The sequence below is a fragment of the Hypanus sabinus genome, chromosome 5, assembly GCF_030144855.1.
Source record: "Hypanus sabinus isolate sHypSab1 chromosome 5, sHypSab1.hap1, whole genome shotgun sequence".
In the NCBI taxonomy this organism is placed as follows: domain Eukaryota; kingdom Metazoa; phylum Chordata; class Chondrichthyes; order Myliobatiformes; family Dasyatidae; genus Hypanus; species Hypanus sabinus.
This window is the reverse complement of record NC_082710.1, coordinates 174,758,447-174,783,865: the sequence shown is the minus strand read 5'-3', so window position 1 is coordinate 174,783,865 and position 25,419 is coordinate 174,758,447. Positions and strand designations below refer to the sequence as shown.

The 25,419-nt window shown below is 42.9% G+C and overlaps 2 protein-coding genes across 2 annotated transcripts in view; one reads left to right on the top strand and one right to left on the bottom strand.

Moving 5' to 3' along the window:
* Positions 1 to 424: 424 nt before the first annotated feature.
* Positions 425 to 18,429, top strand: smx5. The gene is made up of 5 exons (XM_059970964.1): positions 425 to 520; positions 4,276 to 4,343; positions 6,664 to 6,694; positions 12,963 to 13,022; positions 17,413 to 18,429. Exons 1-5 carry the CDS (start codon positions 518 to 520, stop codon positions 17,536 to 17,538), a joined length of 288 nt encoding a protein of 95 aa, XP_059826947.1. The 5' UTR covers positions 425 to 517; the 3' UTR covers positions 17,539 to 18,429.
* LOC132394830 (uncharacterized) overlaps positions 18,022 to 25,419 on the bottom strand; it is a 45,135-nt gene continuing 37,737 nt past the window's right edge. Inside the window, exons 4-5 of the mRNA XM_059971234.1 lie at positions 19,460 to 19,548; positions 18,022 to 18,140 (exon numbers count right to left, since the gene is read on the bottom strand). Of these exons, the coding sequence (XP_059827217.1) occupies positions 18,022 to 18,140; positions 19,460 to 19,548 (208 nt within the window). The remainder of the gene's footprint in view (positions 18,141 to 19,459; positions 19,549 to 25,419) is intronic.

Genomic DNA, 25,419 nt, shown 5'->3' with positions numbered 1-25,419 from the left:
GGGGAGAGAGGGAGGGGGAGAGAGGGAGAGAGAGAGAGTGAGAGGGGAGAGGGGGAGAGAGAGAGGGGGAGAGAGAGAGGGGGAGAGGGAGAGGGAGAGAGAGAGAGGGAGAGAGAGAGGGGGGAGGGAGAGGGAGAGAGAGAGAGGGGGGAGAGGGAGAGAGGGAGAGGGAGAGGGAGAGGGAGAGGGAGAGGGAGAGGGAGAGAGGGGGAGAGGGGGGGGGAGAGAGAGAGAGAGAGAGAGAGAGAGAGAGAGAGAGAGAGAGAGAGAGAGAGAGAGAGAGAGAGAGAGAGAGAGAGAGAGAGAGAGAGAGAGAGAGAGAGAGAGAGAGAGAGAGAGAGAGTGTGTGTGTGTGTGTGTGTGTGTGTGTGTGTGTGTGTGTGTGTGTGTGTGTGTGTGTGTGTGTGTGGACTGGTGTCAATCAAACGGGGCGGGGAATCTTGATAAATTCTCGCGAGAACGAGTTCACCCGGGCGAGAGGTGCGTCAATCATTTGCAGTTTGAATCAGGAGCCGCCATGGTGAGTGACTGGGGGGCTTCTGATCCCGGGCGTTGTTCACAGCTGAAGTCCCAGGGCTGGGGGAGGGTCGGACGCATCCAGAAGGGGCCAGTCTCTTTCGCCTTCGTGGGGAAGGCCTCTCTGGAGCCTCGGACTTTCCTGCAGGCCCGGGCTCTTGCCTCGCAGCCGATTATTGCAAAAGTTGCTCTGCAGTGCTTCATATTCCACTCTGCACAGTATAGTACAGGAGTAGGCCCTTCAGCCCACGATGTTGAGTCGAACTAGTTAAATCAGTATTTAACTGTAACTAATTAATAATTTCTGTTTGCACAATGTCCACGTCCCTCCATTTTCGGCACATCCATGTACCTCTAAGAGCCTCGTAAATACTTAGGTTGTATTTGCCTCCACAAACACCCCAGGCAGCGCATTTCAGGCACAAACCACTTTGTGTTTTGGAGGTGGGGTGAGACTAGCCCCGTACATTTCATTTGAACTTGTCCCCCACCTCTCGGCCACTTTCAATCCAGTTTCTACCTTAGGGAATGGATACCAGCTGTCTACGTTGCCTTTCAAAATCTCATAAACTTATATTGTCGGGACTCGCCTCATTCTGTGCTTCTCCAACAAAAACGACTGAGGTTTGTTAAACTTCTCCTTGTAGTACCTGCCTGCTAATCCAGGCCTCGTCCAGGTAAACCTCTTCTAAACATCCTCTATATCCTCCTGTAATAGGGTGACTAAAATTGAATGCATTACTCCAAGTTTGTAGCTCTGCTTGCATTGAAAATAATTCAAAAGGCAAAAAAAAGTACTTGTGTGTCATTATTGGTCCATGCCAATGCTCAAGTCAATCCTAGTTATCCCACTTTAATTCTCCTTTTAACTTGTTTTGTGAATGCACTTCGTCAGTCTCCTACCCAGCCATTCCATCTGAAAATGCATCAGGTACTTGGGTCAGGCACTATTAGTGGAGAGAGAAGCAAGGCTAATGTTTTGGATGAAAGACTCTGTAATGTGTTTATTCAAATGGATATGAATGATCCTATGCAAATATCCAGAATGTAGCTCTTAACAAACACTGGAGTCACAGCATTCATTCTGAGAGGACTGGAATGTAGAAGCCAGGGCGTAATGCTGAGGCTTTCTAAGTCATTGGTCAAACTGTATTTGGAGTGTTGGGAGCAGGTTTGGACCGTTTATCTAAGAGAGGATATGCTTGTATTGGAGATGGTCCAGAGATTCATGAGAATATCCCAGAAATCAAAGACTTAACGTATGAGGAATATTTGGTAGCTCTGGGCCCACACTCACTCCTGTTTAAAAGAACAAAAAAGGGTGGATGTAGAGAGGATATTTCCAATAGTAGGACTAGAGGGCACAGCCTCAGAATAGAAGGCCCTCCCTTTCGAACAGAGATGAGATATTTCTTTAGCTAGACACTGGTGAACTGTGGAATTTATTGCCACAGACTGTTGTGGAGACCTAGTTACTGGGTGTATTTAAAGTGGATGTTGACAGGTTTTTGATTAGTAGAGGCGTCGAAGATTACAAAGAAGGCAGGAGAATGGTGTTGGGGAAAAATACCTTGGCCATAATAAGATGGAGGAGCAGTCCTGCTGAGCCAATTCTGTCTCATGGGGCTAAACTATGTAGTTTTAAGTTGTGGAGAAGTTTGGGGAGGAAGAGGGGTGGAAAGGGTGAAAGGAATATGTGCTAAGGTGTGTCTGGGGTTACAGGAGGATAAGTGACCATCAATGTGGTGCATTAGGAGTGTGAAATGTGTAGAGTTGAGTTGTATTACAGCAAGAGGAAAAACGTAGCCAAGACCATAGCTTGCAGGATGGCCAGTTCACATCTAATGACTCTAGCAGATAGCATGTCCTCAGCAGGAATCAGGAGCACAAGTGGAACCCATTCCGTAATGGAGAATTTGTGAATTCTCATGTTTCTCTGGACGGCAGCTTCAAATCTGGGCTGGCAGAACTTGAAGGTGGCAGTGTTACCTGCAGCAGCACTCTGCCGTTTTGCAATTCACTGCTCCTATGTACACTAGAGGTCTTATCTAATTGATTATCTATTATTTTACTGAAGTAGTTTACTGTAGGTGTAAACTGGTGGTTTGTATGTTTGTATTCCAGTTGCTGTATGTTCTGGTGACTGTGTGGGTTTCCTCCGAATGTCCTGCTTTCTTCCCACATTCAAAAACAACAGTGTGCTGCAGCATGCTGCGTTGGTCCCGCAAGCATGGAGACATTTGCGGGCTGTCCTAGCACATCTCAGACTTTGGTGGTTGATGCAAGCCATGCATTTAAAAAAAAATTCTACATACAAGACATGAGGCCATTCAGCTCATTGAATTTGCTCTGCTATTTCATTATAGCTGATCCTGTATCCCATTCAACCCCGTATATCTGCCTTCTCACCATATCCCTGGATTCCCTGACCGATCAGGAATCTGCCCTCTCATCATATCCCAGGATTCCCTGACCGATCAGGAATCTATCAACTTACAATTAAATATACCCATGAGTCTGTGGCAGAGTATTCCACTCTTTGGCTGAAAGTTTCTCCTTTGTTCTGTTCTAAAAGGTTGCCCCTCAATTTTGAAGCTGCACCCTCTAGTTCTGGATATTCCCACCAGAGGAAGCATCCTCTCCACGTCCATCCTATCTAGACCCTTTAACATTCGGTAGGTTTCAATGAGATTCCTCTGCATTCTGAAACTGTTGACAATGAAGTGCGGCATGACTAGTGTCTTATAAAGCTTCAGCATTATCTCACTTTTATATTCTATTCCCATTGAAATAATTGCCAACATTGCATTTGCCTTCTTTATCACAGACTCAGCCTCTGAATTAACCTTGGGAGTCTTGCATGAGGTCTCCCAAGTCCCTTTGTACTTCTGTTTGAATTTTCTCCCCATTTAGATAATAATCCACACTATTGTTCCTTTTACCAAAATGCATTATCATATTTCCCAACACCATATTCCAACTGCCATATTTTTGCTCATTTTTCAAATTTGTCTTAAGTCCTGCTGCAGTCGCATTGCTTCCTCAGCACTACCTACCCCTCCACCTATCTTTGTATCAGCGTCAAGCTATGGGTATGGAGGGCTATGGTCTGGTTAAGGGTCGATGGGATTTGGCAGAATAGCAGTTTGGCAAGGACAAGTGGGGCCAAAGTACCTGTTTTTGTGCTATAGTGCTCTATGACTGTGTGATGGGGTCATCCCACAAGTGTCCCCATATTTGTGGCTCCAGTGTAGCATGCACTGTAGCTTACTAATCTGTATCTCTTTGAAATGATGGAAGAAGGACATATGGTTATGAGTAGAACATGCAGACTCCTTGTGTTGGGAAATGAGTCTCCTTTGCTGACCCTGTAAACTGTTTTGCTAAACACTACGCTACCATGCCGTCTTGGTATGGTTCAGTTCACCCTTCATTCTTCTAAGTTCCAGGAAATGGAGACCCAAACTGCCTGGTTTCTCTTGAGGACAGCCGTCTCAGATCAAGGTTTTGGTGTAATGCTCTGTCCACGTCCAACCTCCTGACAATAGACCAGCCCATCCTTGAGCTAAATTGTCAATCTGTTCATATGTGTAAGGTGTCTGTAAACTGGGAGGAGCAGGTCTCAACCCACTATCTTCTCACTGAGTTTCAAGTCCCAGCAGCAGCTCAAAACATTCCCAGGATGAATTGTACTTTGCTAATTTTCAACACCTTTGAAGAGTGCTTTGGCTCATTATTAATCTTTTTTTTTTGTTTTAGTTATTTTATTCATTTTTCAAATCTCTTGTTGGGAAAGATGTGGTGGTGGAACTGAAGAATGATCTGAGGTGAGTGCACCATTTGGTTTGCCTCTGATTGTAGCAGAATGCAGACTATTCCTACTAATGTCTTTAGTCTCACTTCTCCTTATACATCTTGTCTTTGATTTGATGTCTTTCTTAAATATTTCCTGTGTCTCTCCAACTTTTAAAGTCAAGTTGTCATGGCTAAGCACTTTCTGCTTTCAGGGAGAGAGTTCTGAGAGTTCAATATTATTGTCTCGTGTACTGAGATGCAGTGTTTTGTATACTATACATACTAATCATTCCATACATACTGAGCTAGGGAAAGCATTGCAGAGTATGGTAACAGTTACAGAGAAAGCATGGTGCTGGTAGACAAATAAGATGCAGGAGCCTTGCCAAGGGTACCATTCATGAGTCTCATGACCGGGATAGAAACAATGCTGGAGTCTGGTGGTGCATGGTGGGATCTGTTTTCTGAACTGAGCTCTTATTTTTGGGATGGACCTAGTGAAAAGCAAATGGTAACTAGCTGAGGTTATTTTTGTATTGGAATTGGTTTATAATTGTCATTTGAAATAGTTGAAAGCTTGTCTTGTGTACTGTTCATACAGATCAAATCTTTGAGGTAGAATAAGTATTCGATCATATTGCAGAATAAAACATAAGAAAAAGTGCAGTGCAAGTTAATGATAGTGCAAGATCATAATGAGGTGGATTGTGAGGCCAAGAGTTCATCTTATTGTGTCTGATAATGGGAATAGAAGCTGTTTCTGAGCTTGGTGCTACATGCTTCCAGGCATGTACCTTCTGCCCAATGGGAGAGGCAGATGAGAGATGGGTGGGTGGAGTCCTTGATTGTGCTGGCTGCTTTACTGAGGCAGCGAGGAGTGTAGACAGTCAATATGGGGGTGGGGGGGTAGATAGCTGGTTTCCATGATATGCTGAGCTGTGTTCAATACCATCTGTGGTTTCTTGTGATCACATGCAGATCAGTTGCCATACTAAGCAATGAAAACTGGTGAGAGTCGATGGTGGCATGTCGAATTTCTTTAGCCGCTCGAGGAGCTGATGAGCTTTCTTGGCTGTGACATCAGTGCAGTTGGACCACGACTCCAAGGAACATGAAGCTCTGTCAATGGTTAAAGTTTAATCAAATCTGAAGTCTTTTAAGATGGTTAAAAGATCTGATTGATCGGGTAGGTTGCGAGGCAACCTGCTGTGTGTGGTTCTGGAGAGGGATTGTCTGGAAAATGGGCCTAAATCAAGCTGTTCAGGATTGTCAGAAATCATCCCTCACAAAGGATAGTAGAAACCTCCCTGAAAGATGGTGAACCAACATTTCATTGGCATTGTTCAGACTGCATTTAGACTATAGTGACCATTTTTGGACTGCTTATCAAAGAAAGGTTGTGCTGGCGTTGGAAAGGGTCCAGCAGAGATTCACAAGAATGCTGCTGGTGGTGAAAGGGTTGGAGTATAGCTCTGGGCCTATACATGCTGGAGTTCAGAACACTGAGGGAGGAATCTCAACGAACACTATTCAATATCAAAAGGCTCAGAAAGAGTAGACATGGAGCTGATGTTTCCTAGAGTGGTGGAGTCTAGGATCATGGGACACAGCCTCAGAATACAAGGATGTCCCTTTAATGAGGAATTTCTTAAGTCAAAGGTAGTGAATCTGTGGAATTCATTGCCACAGATGGCCGTGGAAGTTGTGCGGTGCATTTATGCAGACATTGATATGTTCTTGATCAAAGTTCAAAGTAAAATTTATTATCGGATTTATTATCAAATTTACATACATGTCACCACATATAATCCTGAGGTTCTTTTCCTGTGGGTATACTGGGCAAATCCATAAACCAGTCAATGTAAACAGGATTGAAGTATGCCCGCAGAACAATACTCTTCAGTTTTATGTGGTGACATGTATATACTCTGTTACTGTATTTTCTTTTGAACTTTGATCAGAATGTTTGATCAAGAACTTTCATTAAGCAGGATGTTAAAGGTTATGGGAAGAAGGCAAGAAAAAGGAGTTAAAGGATAATAAAGCAGCCAGAATGGAATGGCAGAGGCAGACTTGTTGGGCCAAATGGCTAAATCTGCTCCTTATGTCTTAAGATCTTCTTGCCCATGTTCTAACAAAAGAACCTTGCTCAAATTTGTCAAATTTTCAGACTGGAACTACTGGGCCTATTTAGCTTAGTTCAATGCATTCAGCCGTTTGTGAAGCTTCATAATGCATTTCAAACTAAGGATATGAGAGAAGTGTGTATTACGTGTGAATACGTAAAAAGGTAATGTGCTTTTAATTTTGAAAAGAAAACGGGTTCTAATGCAACTCTGTCCTTATTTTCAGCATTTGCGGAACTCTACACTCTGTTGACCAGGTGCGTTTTGCTGAATTTCACTTCTGAATATTAAAATTAATCTGTTAAAATTGTTAAGAATGACTCGAGGCATAAAACAAAGTGAGAAATAATCTTGCAAGCTGTTTACTTCTCTTGAGGTGCCTTCATTCAAAGTCAAAGTAGATTGATTATTGAAATAGGTATATGTCACCATGTACTACCCTGAAATTCATTTTCAACAGGCACTCATAGTAGAACAAAGACTGACAAAGCCAATGTACAAAAGACCAACTGTGCATATAATAAAAGCTAATAAATAGCACCGAGAGCATGAATTGTAGAGACCTTGAAAGAGTCAAGGTGTAAGTTTGTTGTTGAGATGAGTGAAGTTATCCATCAAACACGAGGAAATCTGCAGATGCTGGAAATTCAAACAACACACGCAAAATGCTGGTGGAACACAGCAGGCCTGGCATCATCTATAGGGAGAAGCACTGTTGACGTTTTGGGCCGAGACCCTTTGTCAGGACTGTTATCCAGCATGGAAGTTATCCATGCTGGTTTAGGAGCATGATGATTGAAGGGTAATAGTTGTTCCTGAACCTTGTGTGGGACCTAAGACTTCCCAATGACATCAGCAAGAAAGGAGTATGGCCTAGATGGTGGGGGTCCTTGATGGATGCTGCTTTCTTGCTACAGCACTCCTTGTGGTTGTGCTCAATGGTAGGGAAGGGCTACTCCTGTGATGGACTACGCTCGATACACTGCTGCTTTCTTTTTTTTTGGGAGGCTTTTTCAATCTTGGGCATTGGTATTTCCTTAAACACAAGGTTCTGCAGATGCTGGAAATCCAGAGCAACACCTACCACATGCTGGAGAAACTCAGCAGGTCAGGCAACGTCTATGAAAATGAATGAGTAGTCGATGAATCAAACTGAGACCCTTAATCAGGATTGGAAAGCAAAGGGAAAGGTCCCAGAAAGAAAAGGAGGGAGCGAAAGCAAGAAGATTATGGGTGAATCCAGGCAGGTGGGAAGGGCAAAGGGTGGGAGAAGGAGGGATCTGATAGTGGAGAGTGGATCTTGGGAGAAAAGGAAGGTGAAGGGGCACCAAAGGGAGGTGATAGGGTCAGAAGAAGAAGTAAGAGACCGGAGTGGGGAATGTGGGGAGGTGAAGAAATGAAAATTACTGCATGTTGAAATTGATAGTCTCGCCATCAGGTTGGAGGTTACTTAGACAGAATGTGAGGTGTTGCTCCTCCAGCCAGAGAGTGGCCTCATTGTGGCAGAAGAGGAGGCCATGGACTGGCATATTGGAACTGGAGCCGGGGATAAGAATGAAAACGGTTGACTACTGGGAAATTCCACTTTTAGTTTTAATTTCATTTTAATTCCTATCCCCATCCCCGTTCCTATTCTGACATAAGGGTTTTCTCTGGGTGCTCTGGTTTCTTCCACATTCCAAAGATCTGTGGTTTAGAAGGTCAATTAGTTACGTGGATGTAATTGGATAGTGTGCACTTGTACCATGATGGCCTGTTAATGTGCTCTAACTTAAAAGCAAAGAAGTGGAGGTGGGGAGGGAGGGCAAAAGCCTACATAGGTAAGAAAAGGGTGATCCTTAAGAGAGGATGTAGGGAGTTCAGCAGAAAGCTGAAAAGCAGGGCATCTCTGGATTGCTGTCTGTGTACTGTGTGCCAGTGAGGGTAAGAATAGGATGATTTAGCAGCTGAATGCAGGACTGAAGAATTGGTGCAGGAGGGGCAGGGTTTCTGATTTCTACATCACCAGGATCTCTTCCGGGGAACTTCTGAAGTGTTCAGAAGGGGTAGGTTACACCTGAATGTGAGGAGGACCAATATCCTTGCGAGTAGAGCTGTTGGAGAGGGTTTAAACTGATTTGGCAGGCAGATGGGGCTGAGGACTGGGCAGTTGGCACAGAACTAGATGAAGTCTGGAGTGAGTCTGAGGAAGGACAGCAAATGATGGGGCAAAATTGCAGTTAGGACGAGGCAACTGTGGCTGATGAGGGCAGTCAGACAGCATAGAAAGCAAAAGCCGGGACATAGTGCAAAAAAAATAGTGGGAAGGTAGTGGAGTGGGTAACGTAAAAACCAACAGAGGGTTAACTACAAAAGCCATAAGGAGAGAGAAGATGAAATATGAAGGTAAGCTAGCTGATAATAGCAAAGGGGTTCCCAATGGTTGCTGTAGATGTATAAAGAAATGTAAAAAAGAGATGAGAGTGGCTATCGGACCACTTGAAAATGATGCTGGAGAGGTAGTAATAGGGGACAAAGAAATGATGTACGAACTTGAGTCTTGATGGTAGAAGACACAAGCAGAAAGCCAGAAATACAAGATTGTTGAGGGTAGAACTGAGTGAGAAGGTGCTTGGGGAACTGAAAAGTCTACAGTGGTGCTAGAAAGTTTGAACTCTACAGTTTTCTGTTTCTGCATAAATGACATAAAATGTGATCAGACTGTCGTGCAAGTGCTAGAACTAGATAGAGAACCTAATAAAATAAATAACACAAACATTATACTTGTTCATTTATTTATTGAGAAAAAATAATTTAATATTACATGTATTTGTTGGAGAAAGTATGTGAACCTCTGGTGTAATGCCTTCTACAAAAGCTATTTGGAGTCAGATGTTCCAGTCATGGAAATGAGATTGGAAGTGTGGGTTGTAGACGTGCCCTGCCCTATATATAAAAAAGGACACACTGTCAAGTCGTTGACAAAGCCTGCTCTTCTCAAGAAAGATCTGTTCATCTGCACCATACCTCAATCAAAATTATTTTCAGAGGGCCTTGGAAGAATTGTAGAGATGCATGAAGCTGGAAAAGGCTACAAAAGTATTTCTAAAGATCTGAGTGGTCAGTCCACAGTAAGAGAAATTGTCTACAAATGGAGGAAACTCGGTACTGTAGCTACTCACCCTATGACTGTGCATCCTGTAAAGATCACACCAAGAGCACAATGTGCAATGCTGAAGGAGGTGAAAAAGAACCCAAGGGTAACAGCAAAAGACCAGAATTCTCTAGAGCTTGCTAAAGTCTCTCTTAAAGTGGACATGTGAACAAAAACATTGAACAAGAATGGTGTTCATGGACAAATGCCGTAGAGGAAACTACTTGCCTCCTTTAAACAAAAAACATTGCTGAACACCTCAAGTTTGCAAAAGACGACGTGGATGCTTTATAATGCTCCTGGAACAATGTTCCGTGGACAGATGAGACCAGAGTTGAAATATTTGTCAGAAATGTACATTACTATGTCTGGTGGAAAAAGGGCACTGCACACCAACACCAAAATTTCAACCCAACTGTGAAGCATTGTGGAAGGAGCATCATGGTTTGGGGCTGGTTTGCTGCCTCAGGTCCTGGACTGCTCGCAATTGCTGAAGGATCAATGAATTCAAAATTGTATCGACATTTTACAGGGGAATGTCGGGCTCGTAGTTTATCACTTGAAGCTTGATAGAAGCTGGATAATGCAACAAGACAATGATCTGAAAGACGAGAGTAAATCAACACCAAAGGTTTAAAAAGAAGAAAATTCATGTTTTGGAATGTCCAAGTCAAATTCCTAACTGTAATCCTATAGAAATGTTGTGTAAAGACCTGAAGGAAGCAGTTCGTGCAAGGAAGCCCACCAACATCCCAGAGTTGAAGCAATTTTGTAAGGAGAAATGGCCTAAAATTCTTGTAAGCTGATGCGCTGGACTGATCAACAGTTACCAGAAATGTTAGGTTGAAATTATTGCTATGTAAGGGGCTCATACCAGTTACTGAAAGCAAAGGTTCACATACTACTTCCAACAAATAGGTGTAATATTGGATCAGTTTTCACTATAAACAAATGAATACATTTCGTGTTTTTGTATTTATTTGATTGAGTTCTCTTTATCGAGATTTAGGATTTGTGTGAAGATCTGATCATTTTTATTCAGAAATGGAAAATTCTACAGGGTTTACGAACTTTCTAGCACCACTGTTAAGTCACCCGGACCAGATGGACCACACCTCAGGGTTCTGAAAGAGGTAACTGAAGAGATTGTGGAGGCATTAGTAATGTTCTTCCAAGAATCACTGGAGTCTGCAGGGGTTCTGGTGACTGGAAAATTGTAAATGTCACTCCACTCTTTAAAATATTACGGATGATAAGAGCTCATGGTATTACAGGAAAGGTACTGGACAAGACTGGAAGAAGGCAAAAAGTGGGAGTAAAGGGAGCCTTTTCTGGTGGGGTGCCGGTGATTAGTGGTCGTCTTCAGGGGATGGTGTTGGGACAGCTTTTCACATTATATGTTAATAATTTTGATGAAGCAATTGATGACTTTGTGGCGAAGTTTGCAAATGATATGAAGATGGTGTAGGGGCAAGTAGTGTTAAAGAAGCAGGGTGCCTGCAGAAGGTCAGATTGGGGGAATGGACAAAGAAGTGGTAGATGGAATATAGTGTAAGGAAGTGCATGGACTTGCACTTTGCTAGAAGGAATAAAGGCTATTTACTATTTGGGGTGAAAATTCAAAAATCAGAGGTACTAAGAGTCTTGGGTGTCCTAAAGGTTAACTTGCAGGTGGAGTCAATGGTAAGAAAGGCAACTTCAATGTCAGCTTTTTATTTTGAGAAGGAGGACTGGATGATAACAGGAAGGATGTGATGCTGAGGCTTTAAACATTGGTTAGACTGCCCTGGAGTATTGTGATCAGTTCTGGGCCCTTTTTAAGGAAAGATGTGCCGGCCTTGGAGAGGATCCAGAGGAGGCGCACAAGAGTTCTCAAGAATGGTAGAGTTAACATATGAGAAACATTTGACATCTCTGGGGCTGTACTCACTGAAGTTTAGAGGAATGGAGTTGGGGTGGGGGGTGGGGGGAGGGATCTAATTGAAATCTATTAAATATTGAAAGGCCTACATAGAGTGAAAGCAGAGAGGATGTTTTCTATAGTGTGTCTCTGCCTAAGGGCACAACCTCAGAAATGGGGGATGTCCACTTAAGCTGGAGGGTGGTGAATGTGTGGAATTCATTGTCACACAGTTGTGCTGGCCAGTTAATTTGGTATATTTAAGGTGGCCGTTGAGAAGTTCTTGATTAATTTGGGCATCAAAAGTTATGGGGAAATGGCAGGAGAATGGGTGAGGGGTTTAATAAATCAGCCATGGTGGAATGACAGCAGGCTCAGTGCTGAATGGCCTAATTCTGCTCGTGGTTTATGGACTTGTGGTCTTATAAGCTGAATGGAAAAGTGGAGAGGAGGAGGAGCTCAAACTGCAGGAAATGGGTGTGTCAATGAATGGGTCGGTAGGTTTGGGGGGTGGGAGGGCTATAAACAATGTGAGAAGCTGAGGTGATGGGTTGCAGAAGGAATCCGAGAGAGGACAGTAACCATGGAATAAAGGGAAGGAGGTCGGGAAGCAGAGGGTGTGGGGTGGGAAGAGAAGGGCTGAAAGGGCCACCATAATGAGTTAAAACAAAGGGGATAAGTGGGGTGGGGAGGAGAGTCAGAGGGGAGTGATTGCTGGATGTTAGAGAAGTTCATGCTGTCAGATTGGAGACTATCTGGTTGGAATATGAGCTGTTCCTTCATCCTGTATTTGGCCTCATTGCGCAGTAGAGGACATGTCAGAGTGGATGTGGAGTGGAATTAAAAGGCCAGTACGGCATCCTGTATGTGACAGAGGACAGAGCAAATGTGCCGGATGAAGGGGTCCCTAATCTGCTTGAGGAGGCCAGATAGTATGCAGTAAATCACCCGTCAAGCAGATATGCAACATCTCTTGATGCCTTCTGTTGTTCGGGGTTGACCATGGATGCTGTGTCCTAGCTGTCTGCCTGATACACAGGCCTGGGCAGTATGATATGGTGAGCAAGCTATTGCCCACATAGCAGGCTCACCCTCTCCATGCAGCTAATGAATCCAGAGGAAAAGCAGAGACCGATACAGTTTTACGACCAGTGACATCGCAGGAGTTGCCAGCCATCCTTGAACTCAACGTAGGACTGCAGCTCCAGATTTTTCCGCAGGGTTTACTCTCGAAGCCTTCCCTGTGAGTGAGTATAGTTGTGAGGCAGTGGAGGTTTGAGATCAGAGTTTTCCATATTGATGAGCTGCCAACCATGGCTAACGATGCCCATAAGCTCCTGGATTCTCGTCTGTGTTTCTAAGGTTAGATGGAGGTCTGAGTATCTCAGGTCGACTACAATTGACCTATCAAGATAAATGGTGTGTGGCTTTAGTCTAAAATTCACTGGAGAATGAATGGTTAGAGGTTGATTTGCTGTCTTGTCTCTTTCAGTATCTGAACATCAAGCTGACAGATATCAGTGTCACTGACCCAGAGAAATATCCACACATGGTAAGTGTTATAACCTGTATACTCCAACTGTGTTTGTTCTAGTAAACCTATACTCTACTGACCAGAGGCCACATGCACTGCAAAATATTGGGGAATCTTGTAATGGTAATCTAGGGTCTGCCCAAAGGCAGCCTCCAGAAGCTGCATCACCTCCAACAGCCAGACATCAATAAGACAGAAAGAGTGCAGAGAAAATTTATAAGGATGTTGCTGGGACTGGAGGGCCTGAGTTCTAGGGAAAGGTTGAATAGGTTAGAACTTATTTCCTCCATAGGAAAATGAAGGTAGATTTGGTGGAAGAGTGTGTGTGTGTATTCTGGGGTATAGAGAGGGTAAATGCAAGCAGGCTTTTTCCACTGAAGTTGCATGAGATAAGAACTAGGAGCCACAGCTTACGGGTGAAATGTTTAAGGGAGCTTGTCAGCATGATATGCAGGCCACGGCAGTACAATATGGAGGGAGGAATTCACTCAGGGTGATATGAGTGTGGAATGAGCTGCCGGTGGATGCAGGATCAATTTGAACATTTGAGAGAAGTTTGGATAAGTACGTGGATGGGAGGGGTTCAGATTCAGTTTGAAGAGACTAGGCTGCATAATAGTTCAGCACAGACAAGATGGGCTGAATGGCCTGTTTTTTTTTATCGCTGTAGTGCTCTGACTCGTATCTTTTCCCGTGATACAGCTGCAGGTTTTAAAAGTACAGAACTGTACTTTGGTCATAATACACACAGTAAATACAATCTGGACATGCATTTATCTATATTTTTTGTATACAGACCTAGTTGAAGCCCTCTAAGCAATGGGTACACCAGTCCAAGCTGCTTATTAATGATAGTCTATCAAGAAGTGCCCTCACATCTGGGATAACCTTCTCATTGCTGCCATCAGGGAAGAGTTACAGGAGGCTGATGACCCACACTCAACATTTGAGGAACCGCTTCTTCCCCTCCATCAGATTTCTGACAGCCATGAACCCTTGAAGACTAAGCCACTTAGCTCATTGGGTCTGCTCCACCATTCGATCATCAAATCACATCCTTGCTCTTATATTCTGTACCTCTAGAAATGAATGGCAACATTGCATTCGCCTTCTTCACCGACTCAATCTGGAGGTTAACCTTCACTGTATCCTGCACAAGGACTCCCAAGTCTCTCTGCATCTCTGCATTTTGAATTCTCTCCCCATCTAAATAATTGTCTGACCATTTATTTCTTTCACCAAAATGCATGACCCTACACTTTCCAACATGTATTTCATTTGCCATTTTGCCCATTCCCCTGAACTATCTAAGCCTCTCTGCAGGTTCTGTTTCCTCAGCTCTATAAAACTCCTCCACCTATCTTTGTATCATCGGCAAATTTAGCCACAAATCCATCAATCCCATAGTCCAAATCATTGACATACCTCAAAAAGCAGCGGTCCCAACACCCACCCCTGTGGAACTCCACTGATAACCAGCAGCCTGCCGGAATAGGATCCCTTTATTTCCATTCTCTGTTTTCTGCTGACCAGCCAATGTTCCAATCACACTAGTAACTTCCCTCTAATTCCATGTGCTTTTACCTTGCCAAGCAGCCTTGTGTGGCACCTTGTCAAAGGCCTTCTGAAAATCCAAATACACCATGTGCATTGCATCTCCTTTGTCTACCCTGCTTGTAATTTCCGTAAAGAATTGCAGTAGGTTTGTCAGGCAAGATTTTACTTTCAGGAAACCATGCTGGCTTTGGCCTTTCTTGTCATGTGCCTCCGGGTACTCCACAATCTCATCCCCAACAATTGATTCCAACAACTTCCCAACCACTGAATTCAGGCTAATAGGTCCATAGTTTTCTTTCTGCTGCCTTCCACCCTTCTTAAATAGCGGAGTAACACTTGCAATTTTCCAGTTGTCCGGTACAATGTCAGAATCTATCGATTCTTAAAGGATCATTGTTAATGCTTCTGCAATCTCTCCATCTACTTCCTTCAGAACCCAAGGGTACATTCCATCAGGTCCAGGAGATTTATCCATCCTCAGACCATTAAGCTTCCTGAGCACCTTCTTAGTCATAATTTTCACTGCACATACTTCACTTTCCTGATACTCTTGAATGTTTGGTGTACTGCAGACGTCTTCCACTGTGATGCAAAATATGCATTCGGTTCCTGTGCCATCTCTCATTACAGTATCTCCAGTGTCATTTTGTATTGGTCCTTCATCTACTCTCAACTCTCTTTTACCCTTTATATATTTTTTTTAAAAAAAAAGCTTTTAGTATCTTCTTTGATATTAGTTGTCAGCTTCCTCTCATAATTCATCTTTTCCTTCCGAATGACCTTCTTAGTTTCCTTCCGCAAGTTTTTAAAATCTCCCCACTAGCTCTGGCTTCTTTGTAAGCCCTCTCTTTTGCTTTTACTTTGGCTGTGACTTCACTTGTCAGCCACTGTAGTGTCCTTCTTCCCTTTCAAAGTTACTACTTATTTGGTATGTATCTGTCTTGCACTTCCCTCATTTTTTGCGGAAACTCCAGCCATTGCTGCTCTGCTGTCCTTCCTGCAAATGTCCCTTTCCAGTCAACTTCGGCTGGTTCCCTTCTCATGACATTGTAATTTCCTTTATTGCACTGAAATACTGACACATCGGATTTTATTTTTTCCCTCAAGTTTCAATGCGAACTCAATCATATAGTGATCACTGTTCCCTAAGGGTTCCTTAACCTTAAGCTTTCTTATCACCTTCAGATCATTGCACAACACCCAATCTAGCACAGCCAATCCCCTAGTTAGTGAAAAGCTTTACAGTGCCAGCAATCTGAGTTTAATTCCCACTGTCTGAAAGGAGTTTGCATGTACTTTCAGTGGCTGTGTGAGTTTCCTCCAGGTGCTATGTCAATGATGGAAGCTTCTCGAATTGCTTGGACTGTGGTTGTTGATGCAAGCAATGCATTTCACTAGATATTTCAATGTGCATGTGGCAAATAAAGCTAATCTTTCTTTTGTAGAGTCCTTGAAAGTGAGTTCTGTAAATCATAGAACAAGTTCAGAGTAATGATGAGTGAAGTTATCCATACCTGTTCAAGAGTTTGATGGTTGCAGGCTAATGACTGTTCCTGAACTTGGTGGAGTGGGACATGAGCATCCTGCTGGATAGTGGAAGTGAGAAGGGGGCAAGGCCTGGACGTAGGTTGACCGCTTCCCTTCCTAAAGAAGCTTGGGGGCAGTTGTAGATTTCCCCAGGTGTGAGAAGACAGGATTTATGTCCTTTCTATGGTTTCCTGGTCATTATTTTGCCAATGGGTAAAGCAGTTTTGGGGATGGGTTTGCAAACAGATATTTGTGGGAAATGGAAATCAGGTGAGCATGCAACTGGAGTGAGTGCTTCTGCCAACACTTTGTCCACAGAATGCTTGGTTCCCTATTGAAATATCCTTTGCAAGTTTTTTTAGGCATTCCCACCCAGGGTGTAAATGACAGGAAAGTATGCTTTTTGCAGCACACAAATGAGCACTCACTGGCCACTTTAGGGACTTGGATGGCTAAGTAATTAATTTCTAATCAACTTTCCAATTCATCATTATACCTGTAGAGATTTTGGCAAATGTTAAATGTTAGGCAGCACGATTAGGAGTGTTGATCATAATCGGATGAAGAATTAACTTTATTTGCCATGTATCATGTTTCATAGAAACAAGATTGGGTGTGGAAAAAAAATTAGCGGATTTTTTAATAGTAGGCTGATATTTCTAAAAAGCAAATGCTCTTAGGAAAATTGGATACAAAGTGGTTCAGTAAAAGGAGGCAGAATTCCAATGTTTCAGTGGAATTCCACAGTACTTATGTACATTTTGTAATGTAATCTATTGTACTTGGGCAATACAAAAATGTTCCAGTGAATCAAGTTTTAAACTGTAGAAATACTCTCTATACTCGGTAATCTGTACCTAATAAAGGGGCCACAATGTTTTTTTGAGGTCTTCTGCTGATGTAGCCCATTCACTTTAAGGTTCATGCTGTTCATTCAGAGATGCTCTTCTGCACGCTACTGTTGTAATGCGTGGTTATTTGAGTTACCACTGCATTCCTATTGTCAGACTGTGCCGTCCAACACCAATGGTCATTCCATGGTCTAAGTCACTTGCATCACATTCATTCCCCATTCTGATCATCAGTCTGAATAACAGCTGAACTTCTTGACCATGTCTGCATGCTTTTATGCATTTGAGTTGCTACCACGTGATTGGCTAATTGGATATTAGCATTAACAAGCTGGTGTACTGAGTGGCCACTGAGTAAAATTAAACATGCATTGAAATAAGCACAAGTTGCTTGACCAACACTCACTTTGCAAACCTGATATTGTTACCAGGGGCTGTTCTTGTTCCTTCATGTGGATTATTCTCCTTTCTAGCTCTCTGTGAAGAACTGCTTCATCCGCGGTTCCGTGGTGCGTTATGTGCAGCTCCCAGCTGACGAAGTTGACACACAGCTACTGCAGGACGCAGCGAGGAAGGAGGCCATGCAGCAGAAGCAATAGGGTGAATGCGATAGTCCGACGATTCATGGCAGGAGGTGCCCCTGGCTGATATACAAGACTGCAGTTCTACACAGTGACCCACAGTTGCCGAAAGCCAAAGGAAATTTTGAATTCTTGCTTCAACAAGTTGCTTATTTTGTTGAAGTATGACTTCTAAATTGTATTTTTATGACATTTCACAGATATCTGTAGCAAGAAAAGGATAGCCTGTCAAGAATGGCCAGTGGCATCAAAATCTGCTTTCTGCTTTCTCCCTCAATAACCGTTCCCAAAATTCAGCGCCACTGAGAGCCACCACCTGGTGTGCATTCTGCAAAATTTACCTGCTATTTTTCCACCAAATATTTTGAAATTATTTGCAAACTTGTTGAGAGGGGGAGCAGAATTGTTCACCCCTTGGCAACATCATGTCTTTTGAATTTTTTGGTTGAATTTAGTAACAAAATCATGCCCGTGAACTGAGCAGGATGTTTTCCAGCATGGTTATACGTGTTCCTCTTTCTCGAAAGGAGTTTGTGTGAGCACGTTGCTTATCGTGGCTGCAACTGCTCCCAGGGAAGCAGAATGCAAGCGCAAAGCCGGGCAACCATGTCGTGCAGCCTCTGCCAATCAACAGAATTACAAGGAGGTCATGTGTTTATTTACATGGGGTTTGTGGAATTATGTGGGTTTGTTTCTGTTAATGCAGTTGAAGGTGCAGCTAGTAAAAGTGTCTTGTAATATTTTTTTGTATGGTGTATGGGAAGAAATTTAATATGAGAGGCCCCAAGTGTATACTTGCCTGGAACTTGTAGTCCTTGCACTGTAAATATTAAACAAAGCAATTTTTTTGTGGCAAATGAAGCTGGGAGCAGCTTCGTTTCTTTACTGCACCATCTTCTGTTGTAACATCACTGTAATTAAAGCAGAGTTTACAAAATGGTGGACCGGTTTTATTTTGGCGGTACGTTCACGGAGACAAAGCTTTTGCGCAGTCTGCGGGTGGCATGGTAGGGTTCAATTCTTGCTGCTCTGTGAGGATTTCGTACATTCTCCCCATGACTGGGTTTCCCCTGACATTCTGAAGATGTTTGGGTTCGGGTAATGAGTTGTGAGCATGTAATGTTGGAGCCAGAAAGACACTGACATTTGCTGGCTGCTCCTAGTAAATCCTTGCCAATTTTGATTTGACATAAATTTCACATTTCATTGTTAATGTGATTTTTCTTTAAACATGTATACAAACCTGTTTAGAGACAGAGCAGGGACACAAGCCCTTCTGGACCACAAGCCAAGGCACCCAATTACATTAACCAAGTACCCTGCATGCATCACATGGAGAACACAAAAACTCCTTGCACATAGCAGTGAGAATTGTGAAAATGGGAGACCCCCTTGCCAGGGGGAGAGAGAACCTGTTGGTTGCCGAATGCCGGATGAATTGCGATAGTCTTTGGGGTAACTGCAATGTCTGTGTCTTTGCTATCACTTCGCTCACACTTGAGCTCGGTAGCAGGTGCGCTTTTGTTTTGCTGGTGGGGGGAGGGCAAAATTGTTGCTCGCCGCTGCTTGCACACGGGAGGGGGGATCCAGTGGGGGGGACTTTGGTGTTCTCACGTTTAACTGTCATTCATTCTTTGGGGCACTTCTGTTTTCATGGATGTTTTGCGAAGAAAAAGCGTTTCAGGATGTATATTGTATACATTTCTCTGACATTAAATTGAACCTTTGAACCTGTGCCGCTAGCACCCAGTCGGTGATTAGTGTGGCGTAAAATGTGCTACCTGCTGTACTACTGTGCCAGCTGATCAGGACTGAAGTGTGGGTATACGGGCTGTGCACGTGTTAAACCCTGGCCATTCCTTTCAGCAGTCAGTGCCTGAAGTGACAGACCAAACCACATGGAAGGTGAACAGTACAACTATTCAGGGAGGCTGCCCACCTGTGAACCTAGGAGGCGTTGCTTCTGCAGCAATGGTGTCTGACACAAGGGCCATCTGCTCTCTCCTCTGCTCTCGCTTCTCACCACAGCTGAAAGTTTAAAGGGGGCTTGAGGGGCAACTTTTCATACAGATGGTGGTGGGTATATAGAACATAGAACTCAAAAGGCCAATGTTGTGCTGAACTTTTAACCTACTCCAAGATCAATCTAGCCCTTCCCTCGCATGTAGTCCTCTAATTTTCTGTCATCCATGTGACGATTGAAGAGTCCCTTAAATGTCCCCAATGTATCTGCCTCTACTACCACTGCTGGTAGAATGAACTATCCAAGGAAAGAGTTGAAGTGGGTAGAATTACAAAATATTAAAAGACATTTGGACAGATTCATGAATAGGGGGAGTTTAAAATGATACAGTACTGAGCAAAGGTCTCAAGTACCCCAGCTATACATGCTGTATATGCCCAAGACCTTTGCACAATACTGTATTTATCAACGTAGATCTGAGAGCAAGCTTGTAAACCTTGAGAAAACATGCTGTTTGGAATAGTGGGGGTGGTTGGCTTAGGAGGGGTGTAGGACAGGTAGCAGAGAAGAAGCAGGAGATGGGCTGCGTTGTGAGCACCAGGCAAGGTAATTTGATTCCAACCAATTGGTTTATTGATCATTACAGAATGTCTCTGGTGCTTCCTGCTCCCTCCACTCTTCCCACTCTCAGTCCACAATAGAGTGTCATATCAGAACAGGGTTTATCATCACTCACACATCATGAATTTTGTGTTTTTTTTTGGCAGCAGCAATACATAAAATTGCTACTGTGCAAAGTTTTAGGCAACCTGCATCTGCCCAACACTTCTGCATAGTACTGTATATATCAAATACATGCAAATAGGTCTAGCTCAGGCAGGTATCTTGGTCAGCAAAGATGAAATGAGTTTGTACTACTTGACTCCAGGAACAATTTGGAGCTCAGAAGTATTCTTTAAAAAATAAATTACTCTTGGTAATTGAATGCTTCACGAATTAAAATAGCTGTTAAGGCTGTTGCACTCCCTGTTCAATGTAAATTGGTTAAGTACAGATATATCACCATATACTACCTTGAGATGCATTTCACAGGCATTTAAAGAAAATTAAAGAAATACAGTAGAATTTATGAAATCCTACATGACGAAGACTGACAGATATCCAGTGTGCAAGAGAGAACAAACTGCAAGCAGTAAAAAAGTAAATAATACAGAGAACATGAGTTGCTGAAGCCTTGAAAATTAGTTTATAGGTTGAGGAAGTCGATAATCAGCTCTTGGTATGGTTGACATTCAGTGATGTTGCAATCCCTGAAATTCTTCATTTTGTCATTCTGAAGCAGGTGTTTCTTTGTATAAGGTGCTGGAAATTCTCAGGAGGTCATGCAGCATCTGGAAAGGCCATAGATCTAAGCTTTTATCACAATGTACAAGTAGTTAGTTATGGAGTCTTACAGTGTGGAAGCAGGTTCTTTAGCCCAACTGGTCCATGTTGCCCAGTGTTGCATTTCTCCATGTTTGACCCATAACCCACTAAATCAAAGGTTGAAAGGCTTATTATCAAAGTATGTATGCAGAATACATCTAAGGTTTGTCTTCTCCAGGTAGCCATGAAATGCAGAAAATCATAGAAGTAGTTGAAAGGAAGACATCAATCCTCCTGTCATCTAGTTGTAATCCTCCCTCCCCCTGCATAAGAAGAAAAGAAACAAAATCTCTCAAACCCCAACCCCTCTCTCGCACAGAAACTAACAGTTCACCTGCATGGAGAAACAATGGGAACGTCAAGCCCCAGAACCCTAGCCCACCAATCAGCAACAAGAAAGAATGAGCAAGAACACAAGAGACAATATAGGACCGAAAGAGGCCAATGTGATCTATAGTTAGTTTGATTTACAGTCCAATGCATCAATCTCAGAAATTTGATAACATCTCCGAGTATCAGGACCCAGCCACGACTGGAAACAGTTTGAAGGACTGTAGGCCAACAGGAGCAGAAGAGTCTAGCTCACTGCACAGCGATGGCCTTTAAATGTTGCTAATGTGCCCGAATGCCTCGGTGAGACCACACTTTTAAAGGTTGTAGTAGTACTCCCCACTGTCACTTCTGATAGCTCATCCGTATCCCCTCTACCTTCTGTGCAAAAAAAGTTCTCCCTCAGACTCTTCGTCTTTCCCCTCAGCTTATACCTATGCCCATATGCTTATGCTTATACTTATACACATTAGAACCCCAAAGCCTCAACACCCCTCCACCAGCTCCACTCATCCATCCCAGACACAAGGCAACAAGCTCCCCACCCCCACCAGCAAAAAAGCATCAGGGCCTTCCACTAAGCACTCAAGCATGTAACAAGCATCAATAAAGACACAGACTTGTAGAACCCCCACTTATATATAGTTTATGTATAGTTAGAGTGACCGGGAGCCTTCTTGAGACCAGACTGAGAGTATTGTGTACAGCTCAGATCATGTGATTGTAGGAATGATGTCAATAAGCTAGGAAGGATGCAGAAGAGATTCTCCAGGATTTTGTCGGGACTGAGGCTTGAATTAAAAGGAGAGGCTGGGATTGTTTCTCTGGAGCTTCTGAGGATGACCTTATCACGGTCAACAAAATGTGGGGCTTAGGTAAAGAGGCCACAATCTTTTCCCAGGGTACATAAGAACATTAGAAATAGGAACAGGAGTAGGCCATCTGACCCATCAATAAATTCATGACTGATTTGGCCATGGACACATCTCCACCTACCTGCCTATTCCCCATAACCCTTGATTCCCCTGCTATGGAAAAATCTATCCAAACCTGTAGGGGAATCTAAAACTAAGGCTGGAAGATCTGAACTGCGTACAATACTCCCAAGTGTGGTCTGACTGAGGCACTCGGGCATATTAACATATAAAAACCAGCTACATTAGTGCTTGTTGTTTGAATTTCCAGCATCTGCAGATTTCCTCGTGGTTGCTTCATAAGTACTTAGAGGGATAGGCTTAAGGTGAGAAGGGAAAGATTTAAAGGGACCTTGATGGGCACATTTTTTGTACAGAGTGGTGGGTATAATGGAACGACTTGCTAAGGAAGTGAACCAGGTACAATGACAACATCTCAGAGACATTTGGACAGGTTCCTGGAGAGGAGGGATTCATTTGGATTTGGGCCAAATGAGGACAAATGAGAGTAGCTGAGGTTAACTTGGACAACATGGGGCAAAGGGCATGTTCCCATTCTTGTGCACCTGACTTAAGAGCAATGCAATATTGAAACGGAAAGTTAATTTATATAAAAAAGGCAACTTGAAAACTTCTTGGATTAACATTAATGATTTGCTCTGTGACCATAAGACAGATTAGCCGAACTAAGCCATTCGGCTCATTGAGTTTGCTCCACCATTCCTTCGTGGCTGATTTATTTTCTCTCTCAACCATATTCTTCTGCTTTCTCCCTGTAATCTTTGATGCCCCAACGAATCAAGAACTTATCAACTTCTGCCTTAAATATACCCGAATCACTTTGCTTCCATGGCCCTCTGTGGCAGTGAATTCCACAGATTCAATTCCCACTGCCTAAAATTCCTTCTTGCCTCTGTTCTAAAGAAATGTCATTTGGTCCTGGACTATATGAAACATCCCCTCCACGCCCAATCTATCTAGGGCAGGGATAGGCAACCTATGGCCCGCGGGCCAAATCTGGCCTGCAAAGGTATTTTGACCGGACTGTGAGTGATTTTTCCTTATTCTGAGTGTTTCACACGACCACACTGACGAACATGCATAGTGTCTTGTTACACTGGCCCTAGGTTTCATTTTGTTCCAAAACCAAACACTGTTTTATACAGTACGAATGACGGGAAAACAGACTATCTTATTAATATGTACAGTATTAGATATTCTGCGTGCATGCGCAGGTTTTCAGATGGGATCATTCAAATTTGTAAACAGAAACAGCGTCACTATGTTTTAACAAGAAATCCATGCTAAATGTCCAGATATTTACATGTGCTACGATGCTTGTTGAATAACCCGCGTTTCAAAATAAAATCGAAGAAAAATTCCAATGGCAATGAATGCAAAACTCTGGAAGGTAGGCTCTGAATGCCGAAAGCTAAAATGAGGATGCTTCACATTTTCGTGATCCTGACTGGCTTGCAACCTTGTTATTTCTTGTGGACATTACATCTCATTTAAATAACATGAATTTACAACTTCGAAGAAAAAAAAATCACCTGATACATGAGATGTATGGTCATATTGTGGCCTTTGAAAGAAAGCTGCAATTGTGGGAGTACCAGCTTCAAAAAGAAAATTGTGCACATTTTCTCACTTTTCAAAAAACGTAAAGCACAAAGGCATTTTAGTGAATATGGTCCAAGAATTGAGAAGAGTTTTCATCTCGTTTTGCTGATTTTTGCTTGCATGCAAATGAGTTCAAGCTGTTTGCTACTCCATTTGATGTGGAAGTGGGCATTGCATCAGAGATTTTTCAAATGGAATTGATTGAGATGCAGCGTGAGGACAAATTGAGATCGAAATTTCATTCCGAAGATGTGTCAGTGCTTGACTTTTATAGAAAATATATTCATTCAAGTGGGAAGTATCCTAACTTAGGAGACCATGCAAAAAAGATGGCATCATTGTTCGGCAGCACTTACCTGTGTGAGCAATTATTTTCAAAAATGAAGTGCACCAAGAACCATTTGAGAACAAGAGTGACTGATGCCCATCTGTCAAGTTTGACACCCGGTATTGAGAAGCTTTCAAGCAACAAACAGCATCAAGTTTCACATTGATTTATCGACTGTTAGCATTAAAATTTTCTTTTTTTATTATACTTAATTTACCACCACTTAACGCATTTGTTCAAACATTTAAAGTTTAAAGATTCTTTGTGTCCTTTTAATAGATTCAAAAGATGCCTTGATTGAAATAAATTGCAACCAAACTGAATTCTTTAATTACTAATTGGCATTCTCGGTTAAGTACAAATGATTTTCCAGCATGAGTTATTCATTAATTTGAAGCAAGACATAACTAGATGTATTTAAATGGATAATTCCCGTATTTCAAGTTTTTTATGGCATTTATCTAGCCCACAGTCCACTCATTAATATGCGATCCACCCCACAGAGGCATAAAGGTTGCCAGTGTCCCTGGTTCATTGTCTACAACCAGATCTATGGCATCTTCTTTCTTTTCACGCCCACAGTGGTCCTCACCCTGCTGAGTGTATTCCTGCTTCGGGAATACCTAATCTGCTGTAAATATCAATGGAGAGATGTTGCCAAAAGCATCGAGGACGTGTACATGGAAATGTACAGTAAAATGCGTCGTTTGTGTTAACACACAACACAACCCAAGGATGTGCTGGGGGCAGCCCGCAAGTGCCGTTGCACATTCTGGCGCCTGCATTGCCCGCCCACAACATTCAGCGGAACAAAACAAGGACACAATCAACAAAATCTCTATATCTAACTCTCTCACACACTCACACACACTGTCTCTCTCACTATCTCACTCTCTCTCACATACACACTGTCTCACTATCTCTCTGTCTCACACACACACTCTCTCACTCTCTCTCACACACACTCTCACTATCTCACTCTCCCTCACACACTCACTATCTCTCTCTCACACACACACTCTCTCACTATCACTCTCTCTCTCACACACACACACACACTCACTATCTCTCTCTGTCTTACTATCTCACTCACTCTCTCTCACACACACACTCCTTCAACTTCGGGACAGGTCCCCAGCAGCCTTGCAACATCTCAGCTTCTGAGCCTATTACCGATGTAAACCAGTCTTTGCAATAGTTAATTATTTTTTTCTACTCCCACCGGCCGTACAACATCTCAACACATCAGAATGTAGTCAGTCGTAAGCACAAGAGATTCTGCAGGTGCTGGAACAACACACACAAAATACTGGTGG

Coding starts and splice junctions, on each gene's coding strand:
- smx5 (XM_059970964.1), top strand. Junction 4,344..6,663: donor GAACTGAAGAATGATCTGAG/GTGAGTGCACCA, acceptor CCTTATTTTCAG/CATTTGCGGAACTCTACACT. Junction 6,695..12,962: donor CTCTACACTCTGTTGACCAG/GTGCGTTTTGCT, acceptor TGTCTCTTTCAG/TATCTGAACATCAAGCTGAC.